At 40.1% G+C, this 27,476-nt stretch overlaps 1 protein-coding gene across 6 annotated transcripts in view; it reads right to left on the bottom strand.

The window, feature by feature from the left end:
* Window positions 1–15,165: 15,165 nt before the first annotated feature.
* stm (starmaker) overlaps window positions 15,166–27,476 on the bottom strand; it is a 19,066-nt gene continuing 6,755 nt past the window's right edge. Inside the window, exons 7-17 of one of the 6 annotated variants that reach the window (XM_044172377.1) lie at window positions 25,515–25,550; window positions 24,169–24,207; window positions 20,601–20,639; window positions 19,565–19,603; window positions 19,288–19,323; window positions 18,088–18,195; window positions 17,945–18,015; window positions 17,251–17,866; window positions 16,453–16,518; window positions 16,103–16,152; window positions 15,166–15,549 (exon numbers count right to left, since the gene is read on the bottom strand). In XM_044172377.1, the coding sequence (XP_044028312.1) occupies window positions 16,142–16,152; window positions 16,453–16,518; window positions 17,251–17,866; window positions 17,945–18,015; window positions 18,088–18,195; window positions 19,288–19,323; window positions 19,565–19,603; window positions 20,601–20,639; window positions 24,169–24,207; window positions 25,515–25,550 (1,061 nt within the window). In that variant the 3' untranslated portion in view covers window positions 15,166–15,549; window positions 16,103–16,141. Of the gene's footprint in view, window positions 15,550–16,102; window positions 16,153–16,452; window positions 16,519–17,250; window positions 17,924–17,944; window positions 18,196–19,287; window positions 19,324–19,564; window positions 19,604–20,600; window positions 20,640–24,168; window positions 24,208–25,514; window positions 25,551–27,476 lie in introns of all 6 variants that reach the window. The other 5 variants (XM_044172375.1, XM_044172371.1, XM_044172378.1 and 2 more) reach the window with 5 other exon arrangements.

The following is a 27,476-nucleotide window of genomic DNA, read 5'->3' as shown; positions in this document are numbered from 1 at the left end:
GAAAATACTACACACTCTACTGCAAACACTGCTGCAAATACTAGCCTACTACTACTACTGCATCTGCTGCAACCCCAACACTGAAAAAAAGACCTTAATAACCACTACTTCTATTCTATAAGTGATATTTCCATCCTTCATGCGTCCTCTGCAGCATGTATCCTGAGCAGCCTGGAGTGTATCCCAGCATGCACTGAGGGAGGGACAGGGTTCACCTGAACAGGTCACCTGTTTTAATCACTCCCTGTTTATTTAAATGAAAAACAGGACGAAACAAATCAATGGCGTCATGACTTTCTTTCTTCACGAGCTTCCCAGAGCCACTGAAGCTACGATGCCTGGGTGTTTTGTACATGGATGCATAAAGTACCGGATTTAGTCAATATGAGTTATATTGTTAACAAATACTTGAATAATTCTTTAGGAAAGTAATTAAGACAGAAAGAAGGTTAGCTACATGGTATAACCCCCAAACCTGCAAAATTAAAGCAAACATCATGAAACCTTGAAAGGAAATGGCATTCCAACAACCTGGAAGAATCTCGTTTAGTTTGGCAAGATAGTCTTAAAACATATAGGAAGGCCCTCCGTAATGTCAGAGCAGCTTACTACTCATCATTAATAGAGGAGAATAAGAACAACCCCAGGTTTCTTTTCAGCACTGTAGCCAGGCTGACAGAGAGTCACAGCTCTATTGAGTCATGTATTCCTATAGCTCTCAGTAGCAACGACTTCATGAGCTTCTTTAATGATAAAATTTTAACTATTAGAGAAAAAAATTCATCAAGTCCTCAACTGGTACCGATTTATCTTCAAACACAAGAACCTTGGAAACAGCTGTAGAGCCTGATGTGTGTTTTGGCTGCTTTGCTCCTGTCGATCTTCTTCAGCTGACTTTGACGATTAATTCATCTAAGCCATCAACCTGTCTCTTAGACCCCATTCCAACCCCATTAGGCTGCTTAAAGACGTTTTACCCTTAGTTGGCACTTCTTTACTGGATATGATCAATCTGTCTTTATTAACAGGCTATGTACGACAGTCTTTTAAAGCAGCTGTAATTAAACTGCTTCATAAAAAGCCCACTCTTGATCCAGGGGTTTTAACCAACTATAGACCTATATCCTAACCTTCCCTTTCTCTCTAAGATCCTTGAGAAAGCAGTCGCCAATCAGTTGTGTGACTTTCTAGGCTGGACTACTGCAATTCCTTATTATCCGGCTTCCTGAATAAGTCCCTTAAGACTCTCCAGTTGATCCAGAATGCTGCGGCACGTGTACTGACAAGAACCAGGAAAAGAGATCATATTTCTCCAATATTAGCTTCTCTGGACTGGCTCCCTGTAAAAGAATTTAAAATCCTTCTCTTCACCTACAGAGCTCTTAATGTTTCAGGCACCATCATATCTTAAAGATCTCATAACACCTTATTACCCGACTAGGACACTGTGCTCCCAGGATGCAGGGTTACTTGTGGTTCCTAGAGTTTCCAAAAGTAGACTGGGAGCCAGAGCCTTCAGTTATCAAGCTCCTCTCCTGTGGAACCAGGTCCCAGTTTGGGTTCGGGAGGCAGACACCAGCTCCACATTTAAGAGTAGGCTTAAGACTTTCTTCTATAATAAAGCTTATAGTTATGGCTGGCTCAGGTGAGTCCTGAACCATCCCTTAGTTATGCTGCTATAGGCCTAGACTGCCGGGAGACTTCCCATGATGCACCTCTTTCCCCTCTCTTTCTCTCCCTCTCCATCTGTATGCATTTTTATCCCATTACTGCATGTTACTAACTCAACATTGGCTCTGTTACTAATACTGACATTATTTTTCCTATAGCTGTCATTCCTATTATTACTAATTTATTAAAAATATAAATTAACACTACAATTACTATTCAACTATTTCAAAAACAAACAAATTCTATGTGGTCTTTGCATTGCAAAACTTTTCTCAGTTACTGAATGGTGCATAAAGAGTGCTTTTCACTGGTCAATTGCACTGGTCCTCAATCATTTATCAGTTATTCATCACTGTATTCATAACATTCATGGCTGCCTTTATCCATTATTAGTTGTGTGTGTAGTAAACATTTGTCCACAGTCTCAGAGTTCACACCACTCTGTAAAAGTCTGTTTAGTTTTTCATCACAATCCCAACATGTTGTGGTTTTGGGGTACAGTTTTGTTATTTCCTGTTTTATTCTGAAATACTCACCTCTCTTTGTGTTTTGTAGCCTTACTTCCTGTCTTTGTTAGTTCTCCCTCCAATTTTGATTGTCTGTCCTGATTTGTTGCACTTGTGGCTTGTTGTCGCCCCTCACCTGAGTGTATTTAGTCAGTGTGTTTCCCCTGTTCGTCCTCGTCCATGTGTCAAGTGTTCCTGCCCTTTCCTCATGTTTTCTTGTGTTTTTTGATTTTGGATTATTTGCCGCTTGCCTTTGGATATATTTGGATGGGCCTGATTTGGACTACCTTTTGATTTGATCTCTGCCAGCTTCAGTAAGATTTTTCACGTAAGCCTTTTGTTCCCCAATAAATCATTGAACTTTACCAGCTCTGCCTCTGTGTCTGCGTTTAGGCCCAAACCCTTACAAACACAAAAGAGATAACTCGAAACTCTGCGCCAAGACTGGGAACTCTGGGAGAACCTCTGATGGGGATGTATAAATTGGATTATCCCTCCTCCTGACAGCGACTCCAGAGACAAGAGTTTACCACAAGTTGGCTACAATAATGCAGACTTTGCAACACGCTCGAAAGGCGGAGGGTAAAGTGTCGCTCTCCTCCACTGACAACCACCAAACCACCAGGTCTGAAACAAACTTCCCGGAGGTTGTTTTCACACTAATGGGTTTTTTGGGGGGTTATGATTGGATTATTGAAAGATTGTGGGTGTTAACTGTGGGGAAACATGAATGAACTCTTGACAGGTGGGTGGTGATGTAATTCTGACAGCTGGTTACCACAAACATACAATCTGTGATAGCTCTACTCTACAATATGAAGTACCATCTAATAATCTGGTTAATCTGCTACACTTAACTTGACAGTACTCATTATTGTACTATTACTTATTACTTATATTATTACATTGCACCGTACTACTACTACTTATCAACCTGTAAATCCACTTTTGTACTTTACACTTATTTTAGCTCTTATACTTTATATCCACTTTTGTACTTATTTTAGCTGTATTATAGTGTATTATATTTTGATTTGCGCATCTCTTATTTCTTAGTAGAAATAATTGTCTCGTTGCGGACTGATTTTATTATTATTTCTATTTCTATTCTATTAGTACTTCTATTCCTGTGTGCATTGACGTGATAGTAAGCAGCTGTAACGAAAGAGTTTTCCCTGGGGGATCAATAAAGTATTTATTATTATTATTTATATCAGCTGCTCCTAAAAACCTCTAACAACTGCTAGTTAGAACTAAATGACCCTAGTCCCAAATGAAAACAACTAACATGAAGACCCCCATCACCAGACTGAAGAAAGAAATTCTGTTATTAGACTCAGTAGTCTGACACAAATGTGACACACTCACTTCTTCTCACCTGGCAGTGACTCACCTGCAGGTGTAACAGGTGGGAGGGCCTCTCTACCTGACATAAACACCCGTGCACCTCCTGAAAGGTTTTACTGCGACTCAAAGCCGAACATGAATTGTCTCTTAAGTAAAAACACTTTTTTTTCTTTTTTTGCTATAAATTGTGTTCATATAAAAAATCTGATTTTATTTTAGATTTTTTCCCCCCATTTTGACTTAATAACATCAATAATGGCTGTGTATCATTCAGGCTGTCATCCTGCATGAACCACATCCAGGACCTGGATCACCTTAATGGAACTAAATGGAATAGTAATGTCTCCTCTTCCCACAATGTTGTCTTACAGGCCCGCCTGTGTTCTCGGCCATGGATGAGGTAAAGATCTCATAATAATGACATTGTTTTACAGAAGTCATAATTAATTAAAACTACCTATTTATGTGAATGAAATGTTCTTCTGTATAATCAAGACCTGCAGCAGAATATTTAAATACATTTTTTACAATGCAATACTCAGCCACACTACAAATACCAAAGACATTTTACTTTTACATTTGAATACTTTAGGTTCTGATGATGTTTAAAAGCTGTTTTATTTTTATTTTGATTCTCAGCTCAGGCAGCAGATGGACAAGACTTCATCATTGATCAATGTGACAACACCATAAATATGATAATGCAACACCCCAAATGTAAATATACTACATGTCATGGTTTTGGGTTTGTATCTAGTTGATTTCCTGTTTTATTTTTTAATACTCTCCTTCCCTTATGTGTCTGGTAGTTTTGCTTCCTGTTGTTAATTGCTTTGATTGTTTTCACCTGTGTCAATTAGTTTCACCTGTGTCTTGTTGTCTCCTCTCACTGAGTGTATTTAAGTGTGTGTCCTTCCTTTGTTTAGTGTTAGATCGTCTTTGTACCTTGTGTCGAGTGTTTCAGCCCTGTACCTGTGTTTATTGTGTTTTTGGCTTTTCTGCCTTTTCTGCCTTGGTTTTGCATTACTGCTTTTGGATTCAGGATTTTAGATTTTGCCTGCTCCCTCTTTGACTCACTTGCCTGTCGAACTGTTCTCCTTGGTTTTTGATCTCTGTCTGTCTGACTACCCATGTAAGCCTGGTGTCTGCACCTGCCCTGCCTACGTGTCTGCATTTTGGGTCCTACTCTTGCTTTCCTGCTCGACACAACACTACACCCCACATGTAAATAAACATCACCATAAATGTTAATACACAACACCTTAAATATGAATATACAACACCCCCAATGTTTATGTATAGCATCCTAAATATTAATAAACAGCCTTAATATTAATAAACATCACCCCAAATGTTAATATACAACACCCTAAATGATAACACATAACAACCCAAATGTTGATAAACAACCCAAATTTTAATACATAACACCTTAAATATTAATATACAACACATTTAATATAAATATACAACACACAAAATATTGACATACAACTCTCAGAATATGAATATAACACTGTAAATGTTAATACAAACACCCCAAATGTTAAAAACATCACCCTAAATATTAATGTAAAACATCCCAAATGTTAAAACACAACACTCCAAATGTTAATGACAATCTCTTTGACTTGGCCAGATAAATCTCCAGAGTGCAGAAATACAGGGAGTATTTCTGCACTGTGTCCAGGGAGTAGGCCATCTCCAGGTGTACAGCTCTACTGGCAAGGCACGTAAATAAGGCTCCATACCTCCTCACTTTGCTGCGGCCCCTCTTCAATGGGAGCAAAGTAGTTTAGAACAGTATGGGTAAAGGGTGGCAAATCAGGTGTATATGGGTGCAAACAATCAAGGAAGGGCCAACAATCAAAACTGGAGGGAAAGCAAACAAAGACAGGAAGTAAAACCACAAGGCACACTTATCACAAATATCATTTTGTCTTTTATTATTGTCACGGAAATGCCTCATAATCACAGCCAGCATATAAAGCCCAGCACTCACCTCAGCCAGTTGTCCGACCTCGTTTGTAACAAGGACTCCCCATGCTACTCAGCATAACACTTATCTCCCATTCCCGCGATCTCCCTCTTACACCTTTTAAAACTTTGAATCATTCATTTATTTTTGTTATTTGACTTTATAATTACTTTTACTTATCATCATTAATCTTTAAATTTAGGTTTTAGTGAAATATGATTATCTTTGGGGTAAATTAGGGGCATTTAAATGGGCCATTAGTTGGAAAATCCCTTGAAAAAAATCCCCTGCTGTACATTCCCACACCTTTTTCCTGTTTGTGGTCAGCAACTGGCCTTGCTCTGTTCAAGCTCCTGCACCTGCAGATGCATGTGTCCCAGCCTGTGCTGAATTTAGCGGAGGTACCTATATAAAACCAAAGCGAGGCTTCCTGTGTTCGTGGCTCTCTTTCTCTGAGCCTCTCTACGGGGTGGTTTCCTGTTACCCCAATTACATAAAAAAACTTAAGGTAATTATAGCAACATCATTTTGCACCTTTCTGAATCTGGTGAGAACTGTTTGCTTGGTGATATCTCAGCAGTTTACCCGCCATCAGTTAATTCCCTACTAGGGCTCTGGCTGAGAGGAGCAGTACAAAACTGAGGGTTTGCCAGCACACAGTGTCAACCAGTCACTAGATTTTACATTAACTACAACTTAATTAAAATGAATATGAGTCACTAAAAAGATAAAAGATTGCTTAAAACACCTACTCCTTTTAAATTAAATAATCCTTAAATTGGCATGTGAAAACAGCCAGACCAGTTCTCCACCATTTTATTTTTATTAATTTTATTTGATTGTAACATTGTAACCCTGCAATACTGAGTGAATAAAATCCCATAAAACATCATAAGCCCTGGTGTGATTAGATTCTTCAGGGAGAGAGTTCACAAAAGCATATAGAAACAGGGTTCTCCAAGAAGGACACCGCGGCGCCCCCGAGAGGTAAGCTCAAATGCAATCCACACTACGGCAACACAGCTGATTTGCCTTAGGCACACACACACACACACATACACACACATCACACACCTTAGGGTAGCCTGTGTAGGGACCCCTCCCTGGAACTACCAGGTGTTCGGATCCGGTGAAGCCTCATAACTGTAAGGAGTCAATTGGTTAGGGTGTAAATCCGGATAGGGTTCTGGAGACGGAGTGACTGGGCAGGTTTGTGTGCTCACAGGAGTGCTCCCATTTATTAATATTAATATGTAAAGTCAGTGATGTGTGTCTCACATTATTGGCAGTCATTAATCTGCCCATTACAGACTTTTCTTTAGCCATATTAAAAGTTATATTTTATATTTGTAAACTAAAGTTTTAGCCAACTGATAAAAGGCAAAACATAACATACATGAAAGATTTTTCTCATTTAAAAGAGGCCTGTGGTTGTGCCCCTCTTCTAATTTAAGCCACAAAAATATCATGTTAGAAGAGGTGTTCTGAACAGGTGAAAACACAATTTCAGACCTAAATGACACAATATAAATATGTCTACATGAACAGCCTGAGCTGTGTCACTCCTCCCATGCAGGCAGGTTTGTTAGAAAGCTGGAAATTACCAAAGGTGCAAATGACAAAAATAAACTACAGCATGAGAAAAGCTGCCTATGGACTGAAGCAAATAGAGATGAGTCTCAGTCACTGACAGTTGATTTGATCCGGAAACCTTTTGTACTTTGTTCATTGTAATTTATCACCAGTCATAATCTCTTTTTTCAGCAAAACATGAACAAATGAATGAAATAAAAACACAAACTGATCCAGTCACAGTTAAAGAATCATTCACGAACTTCATCTGGAACCAAACATCTGCTTCATTTCTATTGTTGGACTGAACTTTGAGTTATTCTTGAAAAGTTTTCTCATCAGAAATTAACAGAATCAAATAAAGCCAGTACAACATTGACCAGAAACTCTGATAATCCAAATGTGTTTTGGTAAAAGCGTATGAACTGTAAGAATCATCAGCAGAGGTAGGTCGAGCCAGATGAGACACTGAAATTAAACTGAAGTTTCATGAAGAAGATAAAGAGCAATTTGTTTCAAAGTTTTTACTTTTTACTTACTACAGTTTCACCTCAGTGAATCATAACAACTCTGTGTGCTTGTTACTGTGTGTATTACCATGTGTGTTCAGGCTTAGAGGACATATAGAAAAGGAAGCTTTATTAAAGTGATACAGAGCTGCAGAGAAAAAGTTGCCAACATTCCTCTGAACTACAACCATAACCTTCCTCCTCCCCCTCCTCCTTCCTCCCCCTCCTGTCTCGTAACTTGTTTTTCTAAAGGATCGTCTCGACACTAAATTCTTATTACACAGTTCTTCTGGTTGTGTTTAGACTCTCACAGCTCCTGGTTCTGGTTCATGTAAGATGGAGGTCTTTATGGTTAAATACTGAAGAAAATATCGCTGACTTGAAGGATGTGACAGGACGTGTTGACTTGAAATTAACCAAAACCACAGACTTTCCTGTAAGTGTTTTACTATCTAAACCAACAACAGGTGGGACTCAGAACATGAACCTCAACCTCTGCTATCAGAGTTTGAAACTCTGGACGTCCAAACATCCACGTCCAACATCATTTCTTGGAGACAGGGTTGACAAAAAGCCTTCAAAATAAACAGCTGCTAAAACCTCCACAGAGTTACATGAATCACTAATACAGGGCCTGTATGCTCTGACGCTACTGATATAAAATATATAAAACTGATATTTGCGGTCAAAAAACACAAAAAACACAGAAATCCAATGTGTTAAATGTTACAGTTGTCGTACAATAAACACATCATGTTTCAATGTGGGCTGATGCTCCATAAAATCAACAAACTCAGAGCACCTTGGTTGCTGAGTGGTTACAGTGCATGCAACATAACAGCAACGTCGCCGGTTCGATTTCGACCGGTGTCATACCAACCTTTCTCTCCTACCGTTTCCTGTCTGCCTCTTCACTGTCAAACTATCAAATAAAGGCAAAAATGTCAACAAAAAAAAATCTTTAAGAAAATCAGCAAAGTTATTACATTTAGTACTTGGATTGGTACCTCCTGGTTACTGTACGGTGACAGAGTTGTTGTTGTCTTTTCTGTTTTACATGCTGACCTTCTGCGCTCTTTTTTTTTTTGTGAATTTCCTGCTGTCTGTGGGAATCAGGGCAGAACATGAGTCTGCATCCATCTGCAGCAGGATGTCCTGAAACCAGAACCGAGCTGGAGCCAAGTTAGACTCTGGGCTCAGGCCCAGAAGAGGAATTAAGGGCACTTTAAGGTATAGTCTGGTCCAGCTCGGTTCTGAATGACTGCAACTCACCTGGATCTTTGATCCTGATGTCAGACTGTAACCAAGAGCTGTGGGACAGCTGAGCAACACTAACCCAGTGAGACTCAAGAAACACAGTGGAAAACCTCCACAGACATCTAATAAATACAAATAAATATTCATGAAATATTTAACTAACAAGAGAATTCAAACACATTCCAACTGTCAACAAGTCCTCACCCCAACTAGTCAAATACTGCCACTTGGTTAGTGGCCCTCTGCTTCAAAATATGATGCTGTAGGTACCCCACTAGCCTCATTTGTACATGCACAGGGCTCCGTGGTCAAGTTCGCAACAATGAATATATTTTAAGTACGTTACCTAAGTTTGCTTACGTATGTTACTTAAAAGAAATCATTTACTTTTGGTTTCACACAGGACTCGAACCCCGGTCTCCTGGGTGAAAGTCCTGTGTTTGTCCATATACAGACTTTTGCGCTCTTCAAACTACATCATCTGACTTTGAAAACGGGAGCGTCCAGAAATTATGCTACCTACGGCATCATATTTTGAAGTGGACGGACACTGACCAAGCTTCAGTATTTGACGACTTGGAGTGAGAATGGGTTGAAACTGTGGATGGAGACGTACTATAATAATTATAGTGTCACAGTGTAGATTTGTATTTATACAGACATCAGCTAACTCTGGTTTGATATATTTTGTTAGTATGAATATTTGGGGTAACACTTTCTTAAAGCCCCATCTTGATCATGTATAATCAGTATATAAACATGTAATAAGTGGTTAATAACAGACTATAATGTAATTGTAAGCAGATATAAGGACATGTTTAAGTGTTCATTAATGTTCAGTATTTGTTGTAACTTCTCCTGTGAAGACATATTTTACATTATTACAGTTGCTTTTACTATATTGTCATTCATGATATGTTTATCCAGCAGCCTCCACTTCTGGATGCAGCAAGAGTTATAGATGTTTCATTAACATGTTAACATTAGAATACATTAATAAAAAACTTAGATCTGTTATTACATGTTTGTATGCCGATTATACATGATAAGGGGGGTTAAAGTAAAGTGTTGCCACTACAAGAAAAGTGTCACTTAATTCTGTAACAACAGGACAAAACAACACAGAGAGAGATAAGACAGATGAATTCTGTCTGACAGATGATCGTGAGGCTGATCAAAATGACACTTTGAAAATAGGATTTAGAGGAAGTAAAGGGTAACCTACCCCTAACCCCACCCTCAGTGGAAATTGCAACTGTGATGGGTTTTGTTACTTTTACTTAAAAAAATTACCTGCATACTTCTTCCACCTCTGCTCAGGTCAGTGTGTCTCAGGTAAATGTAAATCCCTTCTCACAGATATCGACCTATCATCTGCTTCCGTGTGAAACTCACTTGAACAAAGTTTTATTTTACATCTCTCTCTCTCTCTCTCTCTCTCTCTCTCTCTCTCTCTCTCTCTCTCACACACACACACACACACACACATGTCAGGCTCCATTGATTTGCCACCTGCTGTTGGCCTTGGTCACGGCCCCCATTAACCAATCAGGGGTCTTTTTGAAACAAACACGCTTTATCTGGTAGGAAGTAACCCGTGTCTCTGTTTCTTCTTCACTGGTGTGTATGTGTGTGAGTCATTTAACCTCTGAGGACCTGCAGGTCAGTTTTCATTCATCGGCTCAGAGAAACTTCATCTGCTCCATCTCAGGAGTCAGTCTTCCACACCATCAACCTGCGGCACCAGGTAACCTGACCTCCCCCTCCAAAACACCTGCAATGAACTTCAGGTGATCTGCCCCGACAGCTTAAAATGTCGACATCCACGGCCCTGACAGTCATTTAAATGATAACAGTTTAATTAACATGTGCAGCACAGGTGTAGAAATATTGGTTAAGATGATGCTTTGCGCTGCAACAGTTGGAACAACTAGTAAAACAACAGTTGAAAAAAGATAAAACACAGGTAAAAAGAACTGGTAAGAAAAAAAGTGAAACTACAGGTAAAACAAGTTAAATACCAAGTTAAACAACAGCTAAAACACAGGTGAAACAAATGTGAAAAACTGGTAAAACAACAGGTGAAACAACAGGTAAAACAAGTGAGACAACAGGTACAACAACAGGTAAAACACCAGGTGAAAAACCAGGAGAAACAACAGGAGGAAAAACCAGTACAACAACAGGTATAACAGGTGATGCTACAGGTGAAAATACAGGTGAAACAAGGGGTGAAACGACAGGAAAAACAGAAGTGAAAATAAAGGTGAAACAACTGGTGAAAAAACAAGTAAAACAGGTGAACCAATATATGACACAACAGGTGAAAACACGGGTAAAACACAGGTGAAAATACAGGTGAAACAAGGAGTGAAACAACAGGTGAAAGGACAGGACAAATATTGGTAAAAATAAAAGTGAAAAAACAGGTGAAACAACATTTGTTAAACTTGCTGCAGTGTTGTTACATTTGCTGCAGTGTTGTCAAATTGCAGGTCTGTTGTGAACCTATGGTGTTATTAAAAGTGCTGCAGTGTTGTTAAACTTCCTGCAGTGTAGCGAATTTGCTGCAGTGATGTCAAAATTGCTGCAGTGTTCTGAACATGCTATGGTGTTGTGAACTTGCTTCAGTATTGTTAACACTAGAACCGCCATTCGATAAAATGTACCTGTGGCTGTTTTTTGATTGTATGTAACTTTGTTTTAATAAAATATTCAAGTCCTCCAGTCTTTGACTTTTCCTAAAAGGGTGTTATGTAGCCCCCCCCCCCATTGTTAAAAATTGTCAAGATAAAGCCAGATTTAAAAAATGGGTTATTTATTTTATATCTATAAGCCAGCGGGTAAAATTTACCCCGATAGAGAAGCAGTCATTTTCGGCCTATTATTTTTGTGCATTTAGATAAACATTCTATTGGCGCCTACCAGGTGTGATAGAGCTGTGTCAAGTCATAGGCTAACCTTCAATTTGGATAAGAGAAAGAGTTATGAATGCAAAACAGGCATTAGACTTGCTCTATGCATTCAGTGAAGGAGAGGTTTCAGGACTGAGCTGTTGGGAGAGGGCAAGGGTCACGGATGCATTCTGCTGGTGCTCCCTACCCAGCCAGCCATTAAAAGAGAAAAACGGACTTGACTTAAGGACTGAGACTGAGAAACAGAAGAGTTGAGCTTGCTCAATAGCTGAGCAAAAAAGGGAACGATAGCTGCATGTGTAGATAAAGCAGACATGGGCCCCTTCCTCTTTCTTAAACGAACAAGATAATCGATCTGAAAACAGTTATAACTGCTTAGCAAAATGCCTGTGTGATTGAAAAAATGTTTATTTGAAAAAAAAAAGTATTTTAACTGTAATGATGTTCAGGAAAAGGAAGTTTTTGCTTGAGTAGATTAGGTGTATTTACTCTGTACCAATGAACACCCATGTTGCTTGTTTCATGACCATATATGCTGAAGAAGACATACCTTTGTTAGATTTTGGTAAAACCCCTCAGCTCTAATGTATAAAAGGGGTAATAATTTCCTCTTCATTCTTCTTGGTTTTTTGTTCTCCTTTTTACATTTTTGCCTTTTTGCAGCTCTCTCAGACATTTAGTCTGATTTTGCGCTTAGTAGCTTTTGGTTAGGAATTTTGTTTGGTTTCTTTTCTCTTTTTATTCTCTTTTCCTCTATCTCAAAGTATTAGTTTCTGGGTGTAGGCTTTGTATGATTTTGAGCTTTGGTAAATAAAACTAGATAAATTAGTTTGATTTATTGAAAGATTGATGATTCTCTGGACCTGATTCTTTGATCCATCCATCCAAGGCTTCCTTCACAACGGTTTGGTAAGGCTCCTTGTTTTCTAACAATTCTCTAAAATGTTAGGGATGCTAATCTATGTTGCTCATGAGAGGGACTAGTGGTAAGGTATTAGGGCAGGAACTCGAGGAGGGGGGAGAAGTTTAGTGCGGGGGACATACCCTCTGCTGTTCCCTGGTTCTCTGTCAGATACTAATATTCCTTAGGAGGAGCAAGACCTTGTAACACATACTGATATAAATTTTCTCCAGTAATCAGAGATGCTAGAGTAGGCATTCATTCCCCTCTCCGGTATTTTCCGGTGAGACACCGGTGTTCGCCTGCTTTTCGGTGCGCTATTACAATATACTATGGTATGAAAAAGTGTTTGCCCCCTTCCTAAATTCTTATTTTTTTGCATGTTTGTCACACTTAAATGTTTCAGATCATCAAACAAATTTTAATATTTTAAACACAAAATGCAGTTTTTAAATGAAGGTTGTTATTATTAAGGGAAAACAAAATCCAAACCTACATGGCCCTGTGTGAAAAAGTGACTGCCCCACCTGTTAAAACATAACTTAACTGTGGTTTATCACATCTGAGTTCAATGTCTCTAGCCACACCCAGGCCTGATTAATGCCACACCTGTTCTTAATCAAGAAATCACTTAAATAGGACCTGCCTGAAGTAGACCAAAAGATCTTCAAAAGCTAGACATCATGCCGAGATACAAAGAAATTCAGGAACAAATGAGAAAGAAAGTAATTGAGATCTATCAGTCTGAAAAAGGTTATAAAGCCATTTCTAAAACTTTGGGACTCCAGCAAACCACAATGAAAGCCATTATCCACAAATGGCGAAAACATGGAACAGTGGTGAACCTTCCCAGGAGTGGCTGGCCGACCAAAATTACCCCAAGAGCGCAACGACGACTCATCCAAGAGGTCACAAAAGACCCCACAACAACATCCAAAGAACTGCAGGCCTCACTTGCCTCAGTTAAGGTCAGTGGTCATGACTCCACCATAAGAAAGAGACTGGGCAAAAATGGCCGGCATGGCAGAGCTCCAAGACAAAAACCACTGCTGAGTAAAAAGAACATTAAGGCTCGTCTCATTTTTGCCAGAAAACATCTTGATGATCCCCAAGACTTTTGGGAAAATACTCTGCGGACTGACGAGACAAAAGTTGAACTTTTTGGAAGGTGTGTGTCCCATTACATCTGGCGTAAAAGAAACACCGCATTTCAGAAAAAGAACATCATACCAACAGTAAAATATGGTGGAGGTAGTGTGATGGTCTGGGGCTGTTTTGCTGCTTCAGGACCTGGAAGACTTGCTGCGATAAATGGAACCATGAATTCTGCTGTCTACCAAAAACTCCTGAAGGAGAATGTCCGGCCATCTGTTCGTGACCTCAAGCTGAAGCAAATTTGGGTTCTGCAGCAGGACAATGATCCAAAGGCCTAGTCAAAGTCCTGACCTGAATCCTATTGAGATGCTGAGGCATGACCTTAAAAAGGCAGTTCATGCTCGAAAACCTCCAATGTGGCTGAATTACAACAATTCTGCAAAGATGAGTGGGCCAAACTCCTCCACAGCGCTGTAAAAGACTCATTGCAAGTTATTGCAAATGCTTGACTGCAGTTGTTGCTGCTAAGGGTGGAGCAACCAGTTATTAGGTTTAGGGGGCAATCACTTTTTCACACAGGACCATGTAGGTTTGGATTTTGTTTTCCCTTAATAATAACAACCTTCATTTAAAAACTGCATTTTGTGTTCACTTGTGTTATCTTTGACTAATATTTAAATTTGTTTGATGATCTGAAACATTTAAGTGTGACAAACATGCAAAAAATAAGAATTCAGGAAGGGGGCAAACACTTTTTCACACCACTGTATGTAAATTCTCAAACAAGCTGACAATCTAGCTGATAGGCTAGACTATCTCGTCTCTCTCCTCTCTCCTTCTGTCGCTTTCAGCAGGTATTTCTGCCCTCGGAGCTGCAGAGTCTGGATCTCTGGTTGTGGCCACCTGCTGCCCCCGTGTTCCTGCTTGACAACTGCTACTACAGTTGTTGTTATTGGCTTTGTTACTATTATTGTCATTGTTATTCCTTTGACTATCATTCCTATTAATGTTACTTTATTAATAATAATATTACCACTACCATTACAGTATAACTATTTTAAAATTCTAGGTGGAATTTGCATTGCTTCTCCGCCCCCCCTGAGTCTGGTTCTGCTCGAGGTTTCTGCCTCTTAAAGGAAGTTTTTCCTTGCCACTGAGGCCAAATGCTTGCTCATGGTGGGATTTGTTGGGTCTCTGTAATTAATATTATAAAGAGTTTGATCTAGACCTGCTCTATAAGAAAAGTGGAATGAGATAACTTCTGTTGTGATTTGGCACTATATCAATAAAATTGAATTGAATTAAATATCATACAATATTACAGATCAATATCTGAGTTTATGTTAGTTATTACTATTAGTTTATAGTTACAGATCAATAATCAGTGTAAATAAAGACTCTGAGACTCAGCGAGCAGTGAGAGAAGTTTCTGACAGTTCAAAACTTTATTAGCAGTTCCTCTGTGGACAGACAATCATTTGACTCTATCGTTACTTTAACAAGTCATTAATGTTTGCAAAGTAAACGATGACTGTATGAACACTTTAACACACAGAGCAGATCTCAGATCAGCAGCATTAGACTGAAGGCAGACAGACAGGCAGAGAGTGAGACACATTAAAGAGACACAGACAGTCGATTGGTGGAAAACTAAAGCAGCCAGAAGAAAATGGAGACAACGAATAAGTAACAAGCTGAGGATCAAAAACAAAGTTTTGAAGTTTAGTTACAGTTTAGCTTGTTGTTGTTGTTGTCTTTGTTGTTGTCATGGCAACAGTATTCCACTGTGGGGTTGGCTCTGACAGGGACAAAACACACAAACACTTTGATTCAGTTGATGACTCAGCTGATAATCATGTAAATATCATTCGATTCTGCAGTTTGTTAATGTTGTTTATGTTGTTGTTGTTTATGATCATATCTATGTTGTGATTCAGCCGTCTTAAAAACATCACAGCACAACAGAACTGATCAAACAGAACTGATCAATTAATCATCTTAATAATTGAATTATAAAAAATGAGTTGATGTTAGACAAACAAACAAATCATCTTACTTTCTTCTTTTTAATAAAACAGTCTGTCTCTGACTGTCAGTCACCAGTCAGCAGTGTATTTCTTTCCCAGTTTCTCTGACTGCAGCACAGGTTGATATGTTTTGATTCCATTTTACTCAGTTCAGTTTTTTGTTTCAGTACAAGTTTGTTCATGTAAATCTAAGTAGTTACGACACAGCAGTTAGTGTTGACAGTTACAGTTATGTTCAGCTGCAACTGACTGCTGGCCTGTACTGGGACCAGAATAACCTGTTATTAAAGTTTACATCAGCAGAGACACGGTGTGTGATGATACCTGGAGTCGCTGAGCTTCCACAGTTCAGAGGCCGAGCATCTAATTCATGGCTAAAGGAAGAAAACAGAGATTTAAAAAGATCCAGTTTCACTTCTGTTGTTCATGAAATAATAAATAAACTGTAGAATCACTGTTTCTCTAGAATCTCTTCACGTCTCACTTTATGCTGCAACAGTTTGTCACATGACAAACTCTTTAACTGCTGCGTTTAAGTGGAATTTGGGACTAAGAATGAGGTAATCTACTGACACTGAGAACACTCAACTGAAATGTTTCTCTAAGCTGTGACTAGATCTGAGCTGTGATTGGCTGTGAGGCAGTGTGATGTCACAGTATGGTGTGACCTTTACCCTCTGTGGTGGCGGGGGTGGAGTCATCAGGTTGGTCCGGTTGGTCCGGTTGGTCAGCAGGTGTGGCTGCAACAAGAAACAAGATTAAAACTAACACAAACAAACTGTGATGTCACAATGGTTCTGTAGGAAAAGTCTCAGAAATTGACCTTTTGATTATTTTTATTCTGACGCATTCAGTTTTGTTCTGTTTGAACTAAACGCTTTTAATTCTTCATCATGTCTTTGTTTTAGCTTTTTATTTTGATGCCTTAATTTCTTTTGATAACCTCTCAATACTTCATCTTGACTTGGAAATTCTTTTCGATCTTGAATTCTTTAACTTGACCTTCTAATTTTTAATCTTGACCTCTGAATTCTTCATGTTGACCTGTAAATTAACTCTCTTTATCTTGATTATCTTGATCTTAATTATTTGTGTTATACTAATTTTTTATCTTTACTTCTGAATTCTAAACTCTTACCATCGAATTCTTCATTCTTTACCTCAAATTCTTAATCTTGACCTTTTGATGTCTTTACATTGGCCTTTGAATTCTTCATCTTGATCTGTACATTTTCCATCCTGACCTTTCATTTCCTTAATCTTAACCTTTGAATTCTTTGTTTGTCCATCCTGGTCTCTGTGTTCTTTATGTCGACTTCTGAAAACTTCATCTAGACCATTTGGCTCTAAATTCTGACATCTTGAATTCTTCTTTTATAAAAATAAAGAACACATGAACTCTGAGTCTTTTACAAACACAAAGAACTTATGAACCAGTGCTGGTATCCTGTCAGTCATCAGTCCCAGTTTACCTTCAGTGGAGTCTGGAGATTCCGGACTCTGCTCCTCAGGTTCCTCTGTATCTGACTTTGCAGAGTCGTCCTGGTTCACCTCCTCGTTCTCCTCAGTGACCTCAGAGTCCAGCATGTCACTACTGTCCTGATTTTCAGGCTCAGCTTCAACGTCACTGTCAGTCTGACTCATGTCACTGTCTTCGTCACTCTGGGGTTCAGCGTCCTCATCTTTGTCCTCGAGCATGCTGTCGTCGTTCCCTTCACTCTTGTCCTCCTCTGAGATTACCTCCTGCTCTCCCTCTGCTGGTTCCACCTCCTCTGACATTTCTGTTTCTCTTATGTCATCTCGCACCTCCCTCACCATCTCCTCCCCTGCTGGCTCCTCACTCCCTGCCTCCCCCCCCTCCTCTATGTCCTCCTCCATGCTGTCGTCATCTTTGTCTGCTGTGGTAACCTCAGAGTCAGTCTCAGTCTCAGAGTCAGTCTCAGCCTGAGAATCAGTCTCAGTCTCAGAGTCAGTCTCAGCCTGAGAATCAGTCTCAGTCTCAGCCTCAGACTCAGCCTCAGAGTCAGACTCAGCCTCAGAGTCAGTCTCAGTCTTAGTCTCAGAGTCAGTCACAGCCTGAGAATCAGTCTCAGTCTCAGCCTCAGTCTCAGTCTCAGAGTCAATCTCCGCCGCAGAGTCAGCCTCAGTCTCAGAGTCAGCCTCAGCCTCAGTCTCAGAGTCAGCCTCAGCCTCAGTCTCAGAGTCAATCTCCGCCGCAGAGTCAGCCTCAGTCTCAGAGTCAGCCTCAGCCGCAGAGTCAGCCTCAGTCTCAGTCTTAGCCTCAGTCTTAGCCTCAGTCTTAGTCTCAGTCTTAGCCTCAGTCTTAGCCTCAGTCTCAGAGTCAGTTTCCAAGTTCTCAATTGAGTCGTTGTCACTGTTGTTGTCACTTTCTACATCAGCTGCATCGTCCTCAGTGTCTGAGGATTAAAAATACACTCATCAATTATTTGTTATCATGTCTCCAGTAAACATCAGCATGGCGAATCTGTGGTCAGTCTTTATCCAAATAGGTTTATGTTATTGATCACACATGTGTCAACGAGCCAATCAGTATGCTGCTCTTGTTGCTGCAGTGTAACATTAATGACTTCTGTTGAAAAGATTTAGACTTTGATGCCTAAATAAAGATACCAGGTTGTAAGGCAGATTTTAAGCACACTGAACCAAACAAAAACAATGTTGTGCATCAACACGTCTGTTTCATCAAACCTGAAACAAACTCAAAACTTTGTCTGAATCTAAAGAAGAAAAGAAACAAAGAGGAGGCGAGTCAAAGTACTTTTTCTTCTCTGTAAATTTTCTTAAAGTTTATTATTAACAAATGTGGTTAGCCTAGCGTAGCAGAAAGACTAGAAGCAGGTGGAGACTGCTAGCATAGTTCATCATATATCTTCCAACAACTTTAAAGCTGTCTGATTTTCACTTCTTGAAGACTACTTGAAGAATTGGTGTACTAGTTGGGAGTACTACAAGCAGCAACAATGGCAGTAGTAGGGGTCAGTGATCAGGGTCAGTGGTCTAACCAGATGTTTTGTGCAATACCATTTAAAATTAGGATAAAAATGTACAAGTCAACAACATGAAATCTGTGCAGGTGAATGAACCTACAGAATGATCACAGTCATGTTCATATTCACAACCTACACAATACTAACATAACTAACACAGAGGAGGGCCTTTAAATCAGGCTGTAGGTTTGTTACTGCGTACATAATTGGAATAACTGTTTTCTTTTGCTTCCTCTGCAAACTGTTTTTGTTAATCACTTTATAAATATACTACAGGTAAATATGTTTACTGTATAATTATGACACTTTTACAGTAGTTATCCGTTCACACACTGTTAATTTAACAAAATTAATTAAAACTTAAAGAACCTCTTCAGCTGTGGTTTGATCATGTTTTTAATCAAATGGAAATATTCTATATGTCTTGGCTTCATTTCAGACACTTTAGATTTAAATTCAACCTTACAGATTTGGTATTAAAAAAACAACAGACACACTAACCTTCTGCTTCAGTTGTCTCATCTGAATCTGAAGGAGCTGAAACAGACAGATGAACAGAAAAATGTGTTTCCTTGTTTGTTTTTAGGGAATTGAACATCCTCATTCTTTGTGTGGGGCTGATTTCAAGGTTGTTTCCCCTCAGTGTGACTTTGCTGTTTGTTTTACTGTTTCAGAGGAAAGAAATTGTGAAATCATCAATGTTCAACAAACTAAAGACACGCAAGTCAAAGAAAGAACAAGGAAACCTGAAGCTGACTCAGCAGAAAATCCAGATTACCTTCAGATGCTTCAACAGAGTCGCGGCTGTCAGCAGCTTCTGTGGAGACCAATCAACATATTATATTCTGATGATGTCACATGTCACAAACATTATGTCAAATATACAGTGGTAATAATGAGTAGAAGTAGCAGTAGTAATAATAGCAGTAGTAGTAGTTGTATTAGCAGTAACAGGAGTACAAAAGGTAGTAGCAGGAGTTACAGCATAGGTAGTAAGAAAAACTAAAGATAAGCATTTTAAAATGATGCTAATTGCCCTAACAGGATATTTTTGTGAGTCATATTTTTTTTAAATGTTTGTCTTTTCATAGCAGTCAAAATATTTACAAACAAATACATTCGATACATATTAAAAATACATATTACAAAAAAGGGGAAGGAAAAGATATATGTCTCTAAGTACGTACAGACATACAAGCATGTATTATTACACATATTGGAAACACGTAAACTGATCATCGGGGGCCTGTACTCTGAAGCAGGATTTGGGGTTAGCGAGGTAACTTCAGCTTTAACCCTGGGTTTTCAGTCCTACGATGGTGGTTCACTTCTTACCGGGGTACATCGCCATGGTAACTTATGCTGAACACATGATATTATAACTATTAACTTACACATTCACACAGTCGATGATGTTTTGCCAGCTGTCCTTCCCGCATTTGGCAGCTGTAGCTTTGTTGCTTTCAACTGGATTATGTGTTTAACTTCTTTGTATTTCTCTAATATTATAGTTTGCTCTTCATTTGTAAAATATGCCGCTCTGCTGCCAGTAGACTTGTCCATGTTTGTGATTGGTCGTATGCTGCAAACACCGCCCCTTTTATGTGAACACGCTCATTACTAGACTGGAAAAACCCTGGGTTGACCTACCGAGTTGATAACCAGTGTTGTGTGACCGCTTATCCTGACTGCGTTAGTTGTTGTAGTGAAGCCAGATAATGGAAAGATATCCTGGGTATGTTGAACTTGCTTCGTACTACAGGCCCCAGTACTAGTACATGAGGAACAACAGGATAAACATTTAGTGTATTTACCAGATTCAGATTCAGTAGAGCTCTGCTGACTGTTTCCACCTACAGAGACCAACACACAGCAGTTGAATTTGACTTAGTGCTGAAGTTAGCTGCTAACAGTCTTCTTCCTCCTCATGAAATACTTCATGCGGTATTTACACAACAGAAAGTCAGAACATTAGTGTATCATATAGATCCAGAATCAGAATCAGAAATACTTTATTGATCCCAGAGAGGAAACTCTTTTGCTACAGTAGCTTGCTGTCACGTCAGTGCACACAGGAAGAGAAGTTCTAAGCAAAAAATATAAAACACTATAATACAGGTCAGAAAATAAATTAAGTACCAGGTGGGTATAAGTATAAAATAAAATAAGTGAAGTACAAAGTGGGTTTACCGGTTAATTATAATAATACGGTATACGGTAATAGTGCATGAACTGCCAAGTTAAGTGTAGCTTATTGAGATTATCCTGATGAACATTCATCTTTCATCAACAACAGACAGAACAAAACAAAAACACTTTGAACTGAGAAAAACGGGGGAGGCACGTCAAATAATTTGTCAAGAAATGGGGAGGGAATGTTTTTTATTTTGGCAATAGAGGAGGGACATACAACTTTAAATTGTTGTATTTTGTATTTATTTTAAATAAGTTTTTTCTTTTTTCTTTCCTTGGTGTCGTTTTTGACTGAGCTCAAATTTGAGCAGCAAATCAATGCTGTTGTTAAGAATAGTTTCTTCCATCTTAGATCAATATCTAAATTGAAATCTATTCTTACTTTTAGTGATATGGAGAAGGTTGTTCACGCCTTTGTGTCTTCAGGTTTGGATTATTGTAATGTATTGTATTTGGGTGTGAGTCAGGCTTCTCTCTCCCGTTTGCAGCTTGTTCAGAACTCAGCTGTTAGACTTTTAACGGGTACTAAGAAGAGAGAACACATTACTCCGGTTTTAATTAAACTACATTGGTTTCCCATACGATACAGAATTCAATACAAAGCACTGTTGTATGTTTTTAAGTCTCTGCATGGTCTAGCCCCTGAGTGTGTTACTGATCTAATCAGCCGCTGTCAATCCAGCAGATCTCTGCGCTCCAATGATCAGTTGCTTCTTGTGGTTCCACGTACGCGTCTAAAATGTAAAGGTGATCGGGCGTTTTCTGTCGCAGCTCCGAGGCTGTGGAACGACCTTCCTCTGTCTCTAAGAACTTGTCCTTCATTGGGTGTTTTTCAGAGTGCACTTTAAACTTATTTGTTTTCTTTAGCTTTTGACAATGCTGTGTAGGTGTGTATGTCGTATGTTGGTTTTCTGTTTTTTCTGTTTCTTTTTTATATTTTGTGTACAGCACTTTGGTTCCACTTGTGGTGTTGAAAGTGCTTTATAAATAAAGTTAAGTTGAGTTGAGTTTTCAAAATACATGTTTTACCGCTGTATGACGAGGCGACTGGGTCCCTTCATTTTAGTGCGCCGGTGCACCGCCTAAACGTAACGACGAGGGCCGGGAAAACAGTTTAAATGGAGTGCAACCTGTCAGCCAGTGGCAGCAACCACGTGACAATGTCGGCCTACAGGATAAAAGCCATGGTAGCTTTCCTAGTTGGCAAATAACTGCCAGCATGAACAGTAATGTTCACAATATGATTTTCTGCAAGATTAAATGACATTCATCAGTTCTCTGTCTTATCAATCTCCCTTGACCTGTTTATGTTTGTATGGACCATGTGGTCGAGGTAGGCGTACACGCCGCTCCCTCTGCTTGAATCGAGCGGGGCATCTGGCATACGCGCTGGCCGAGATGCCTTTTAAAAGGTTTGCAGACTCCGCCTACTCAGCGCACCACAGGCGCACGCCAGCGTGGTAATGGTGCGGACACACTCACGAAACTTATCTCTGACCTCACGCCGCACCTTAACCGCCCATTGGACGTGACGCATGCAGGACAATAGTGAGTCCTGTATCTGTGATATTAATTTATCAGGATTTTCGTTGTTTTAAAGCAGCTTCCTATTAGGTATTTTCGATTCTCCCCTGTGTTTTGTGCTGCAACTTGCCCTTGTGTTTGTAACTGAAGGTTTTATATCTGTAAGGGGCAGTAGGTGGCAGTATAAGACTGACATAACACATTCAAGTTCATTTAAAGTTGCTTTCTTGTACTATTAAGTTTATATGAAACATGGATATACATTTACAGCATCATGTGACTCCTGTTCAGACTCTACTGAATGGTGGGCTGTCTTGCTTGGGTCATTTTTGGCCTAAGCAAGACATTTGGAGCTTTCAGATGAAACTAGCTGGCTAAAAATGTTAGCCACTGGCCTAGCTAGCTAGCCAGCCTGTGTAATGTTACGCAGGCTGACTAGCTAGCAAATGCATTCTGGCAAATGCATCATTGCCAGAATGTAAATGTAAATGGACTGTACTTATATAACTTTCCGACTACTCAAAGCGCTTCACACTACATATCCAGAAGAAGTGGATGTAGCCGGTGCCGCTGACTCTTCAGCAGTACGGACATGTGCTCCAGGTGGACAGCCGCAGGTGAGCGAGGGGAACCGTTAGGGACTATTTCAAAAAATAATATTTAAAAAGTCATCAGTTCAAATTTTATTTTTACGGCCACTGTGCCAATTGATATTATTCTGGCCGCTGCTACTACTGTTGTGTGTGTGTTTATTTGGGAAAAGGGTCATTAATATGCACATGTCGCTAATGTTGGCTATGCATTTTGTTTAAGAAATTAGCTGTTTGTTTTGGTGATAACTCTCACTCCGCCCATTTGCTCGGTGCATTGGCTGGACTAAGTTAGCGTCATATTTTTGTTTCAGAACTGGAATTGTCATAGGTAACCTTTGAGTAGCTACTATAGGAGAGGACACAGTAAGTTGGGCTGGTAGTTTGCTTTTTTTCCCGACGAGGGAAGGGGGGGTCAGGTTTAAGAGTCACGGTTCATGTAATGGTTGGAAAACGTCAGGCTTTGCTTTTTATTTTCTCCAATACTACCTACCTCTGGTGTGAATATAATAAAATATGATTATTTATGGTGGAGGGAGGGTCATGCATTTCCCCCCAGTCACTCAGGGAGGCTCAAGGGAAAATATTTGTAGCTCGGGTGAAGATAAAAGAAAGCCACCCCCCATAAATAACGAACAGTCACTCCTAGAGACAAAACAGTTTGATTGAACTAAGATTGAATGTTCATGTGTTTGTTAGTGAGCGATTTGAGTCTTTCTTCCAAATATCTTGTTTTTATATAAATATTCAAATTCTGATGGAAGTATCTGTTCAGCGGACAGTGAGACACGGAAACAGATGGACAGGTAGACAGACAGATGAATAAACAGACAGACAGACAGACAGGTAAACACACAGATGAATAAACAGACAGACAGGTAAACACACAGATGAATAAACAGACAGACAGACAGACAGGTTAACAGACAGATGAATAAACAGACAGACAGACAGACAGGTAAACAGACAGATGAATAAACAGTCAGACAGGTAAACAGACAGATGAATAAACAGTCAGACAGGTAAACAGACAGATGAATAAACAGACAGACAGACAGGTGAACAGACGCGTTACCTTGAGTCTGTTCATCAGAGTCTTTGCTGTCAGCAGCACCTGTGGAGACAATAAACAGGCAAACAGAGAGACAGGTTTTCAGACAGACAGATGGACAGATGGGTGAACAGAAAGACATGTTACCTTTAGTTTTGTGTCATTTTGTCTCTATGTAGTTGTTTTGCGTGTCTTCGTGGTTGTTTTCTGTCTTTTGCATCTGTTTGTGGTCTTTCTGGGTCTCTTCGGGATTGTTTTGCGTCTCTTTTATCATTTTGTGTCTTTTGTAGTTGTTTGGCTTCTTTTGTGGTTGTTTGGCGTCTCCGTAGTGGTTTTACATCTCTTTGTAGTGGCGATTCAATCTGCCTAAAGTCTACCACAGTGTATTAACACCGTGGTCAAGCCAATCACATGCTAATCAGGTACTTAACAGTGATGAGGGAGGTGCAGCCAGAAAACAATAGGCCTGATTACTGATTACTGGGCCATCATGGAAACAAAAGAAGGTCACTTTCAGGTGAAACTAGGCAGGTAAACAGCAGACACTCAGGTAGACTCCTCCCTGAGGGCGGGGCTTAAGCAACACAGAGTAGCTTAAATTTCTAGTTCCCGTTGCATTTTTTCACAATTGAGAATGACTTCCGGATGGGAGCCGAAACGTCTTGATTCTGAAAACAGCGTCCAGGTGACGACGACTGAAACCTTTTCTACGATAGACCAGTCCTGGACAAATGAGGGACGACACCGTCTCTCTTTGTAGTGATTTGTGTCTATTTGTGGTCATTTTGCGTCTCTTCATGGTCAATTAGAGACTCTTTGTGGTTGTTTTGTGTTTGTTGTAGTCTCTTTGTAGTCGTTTTGCATCTCTTTGTCATTGTTTTGTCTCTTTTATGATCATCCTGCATCTCTTTGTGGTTGTTTTGTGTCTTTTGTAGTCATCGTGCGTCTCTTGGTAGTCGATTTGTGTCTGTTTGTAGTCGTTTTGCATCTCTTTGAGGTTATTGGGCGAATCTTTATAGTTGTATTGCATCTCTTTGTGGTTGTTTTGTGTTTTTTGTCATGGTTTTGTGTGTCTTTGTAGTTTTTTTGCATCTATTTTTCATTGTTTTGCGCCTCCTGACTCCTCAGTTGGCCCAGTTCAGTAATTGTTTTTCTATTGTGGAATCGTTTCCGTCACTTTCGTCTCTACTGGTTTACACACAAGAACAATTACAACTATTTGAAATGAAACTATGGAAATATACAAAAAAACATAATGAGGACAGAAAAGAGCAATAATCTGATTCTGGTTAAACTGGATTCTAGTTTATTTCATATGTTAACTGAATAAACCACATCAGCTTTATTAAACTTCAGACACTCAAACTGACCTGGTGATTCAGTCGTCTCATCTGATTCTGAGGGAGCTGAAACAGACAGACAGGTAAACAGGCGGACAGGTGAATGTCAACAGACAGACAGGTGAATGTGAACAGACAGACAGGTGAACGTGAACAGACAGACAGGTGAACAGACAGACAGGTGAATGTGAACAGACAGACAGGTGAATGTGAACAGACAGACAGGTGAACAGACAGACAGACAGGTGAACAGACAGACAGGTGAATGTGAACAGACAGGTGAACGTGAACAGACAGACAGGTGAACATGAACAGACAGCCAGGTGAACATGAACAGACAGGTGAACAGACAGACAGGTGAATGTGAACAGACAGACAGGTGAACATGAACAGACAGGTGAACAGACAGACAGGTGAATGTGAACAGACAGACAGGTGAACATGAACAGACAGGTGAACAGACAGACAGGTGAATGTGAACAGACAGACAGGTGAATGTGAACAGACAGACAGGTGAATGTGAACAGACAGGTGAACGTGAACAGACAGGTGAACAGACAGCCAGCTGAACAGACAGACAGGTGAACGTGAACAGACAGGTGAACAGACAGCCAGCTGAACAGACAGACAGGTGAATGTGAACAGACAGACAGGTGAACGTGAACAGACAGACAGGTCAATGTGAATAGATAGACAGGTGAACAGACAGACAGGTGAATGTGAACAGACAGACAGGTGAATGTGAACAGACAGACAGGTGAACAGACAGACAGACAGGTGAACATGAACAGACAGCCAGGTGAACATGAACAGACAGCCAGGTGAACATGAACAGACAGGTGAACAGACAGACAGGTGAATGTGAACAGACAGACAGGTGAACATGAACAGACAGGTGAACAGACAGACAGGTGAATGTGAACAGACAGACAGGTGAACATGAACAGACAGGTGAACAGACAGACAGGTGAATGTGAACAGACAGGTGAATGTGAACAGACAGGTGAACGTGAACAGACAGGTGAACAGACAGCCAGCTGAACAGACAGACAGGTGAACGTGAACAGACAGGTGAACAGACAGCCAGCTGAACAGACAGACAGGTGAATGTGAACAGACAGACAGGTGAACATGAACAGACAGGTGAACAGACAGCCAGCTGAACAGACAGACAGGTGAACGTGAACAGACAGGTGAACGTGAACAGACAGACAGGTGAATGAACAGACAGACAGGTGAATGTGAACAGACAGACAGGTGAACGTGAACAGACAGACAGGTGAATGTGAACAGACAGACAGGTGAACAGACAGACAGGTGAACGTGAACAGACAGACAGGTAAACAGACAGACAGGTGAACAGACAGACAGGTGAACGTGAACAGACAGACAGGTGAACAGACAGACAGGTGAACGTGAACAGACAGACAGGTGAATGTGAACAGACAGACAGGTGAACGTGAACAGACAGACAGGTGAACAGACAGACAGGTGAACAGACAGACAGGTGAACGTGAACAGACAGACAGGTGAATGTGAACAGACAGACAGGTGAATGTGAACAGAACAGACAGACAGGTGAACGTGAACAGACAGACAGGTGAACAGACAGACAGGTGAATGTGAACAGACAGACAGGTGAATGTGAACAGACAGACAGGTGAACAGACAGACAGACAGGTGAACAGACAGACAGGTGAACAGACAGACAGACAGGTGAACAGACAGACAGGTGAATGTGAACAGACAGGTGAACGTGAACAGACAGACAGGTGAATGTGAACAGACAGGTGAACGTGAACAGACAGACAGGTGAACATGAACAGACAGCCAGGTGAACATGAACAGACAGGTGAACAGACAGACAGGTGAATGTGAACAGACAGACAGGTGAACATGAACAGACAGGTGAACAGACAGACAGGTGAATGTGAACAGACAGACAGGTAAACATGAACAGACAGGTGAATGTGAACAGACAGACAGGTGAAT

This window comes from Siniperca chuatsi, linkage group LG17, assembly GCF_020085105.1.
Source record: "Siniperca chuatsi isolate FFG_IHB_CAS linkage group LG17, ASM2008510v1, whole genome shotgun sequence".
Classification (NCBI taxonomy): Eukaryota; Metazoa; Chordata; class Actinopteri; order Centrarchiformes; family Sinipercidae; genus Siniperca; species Siniperca chuatsi.
This window is presented reverse-complemented; position numbering and strand designations above follow the sequence as displayed.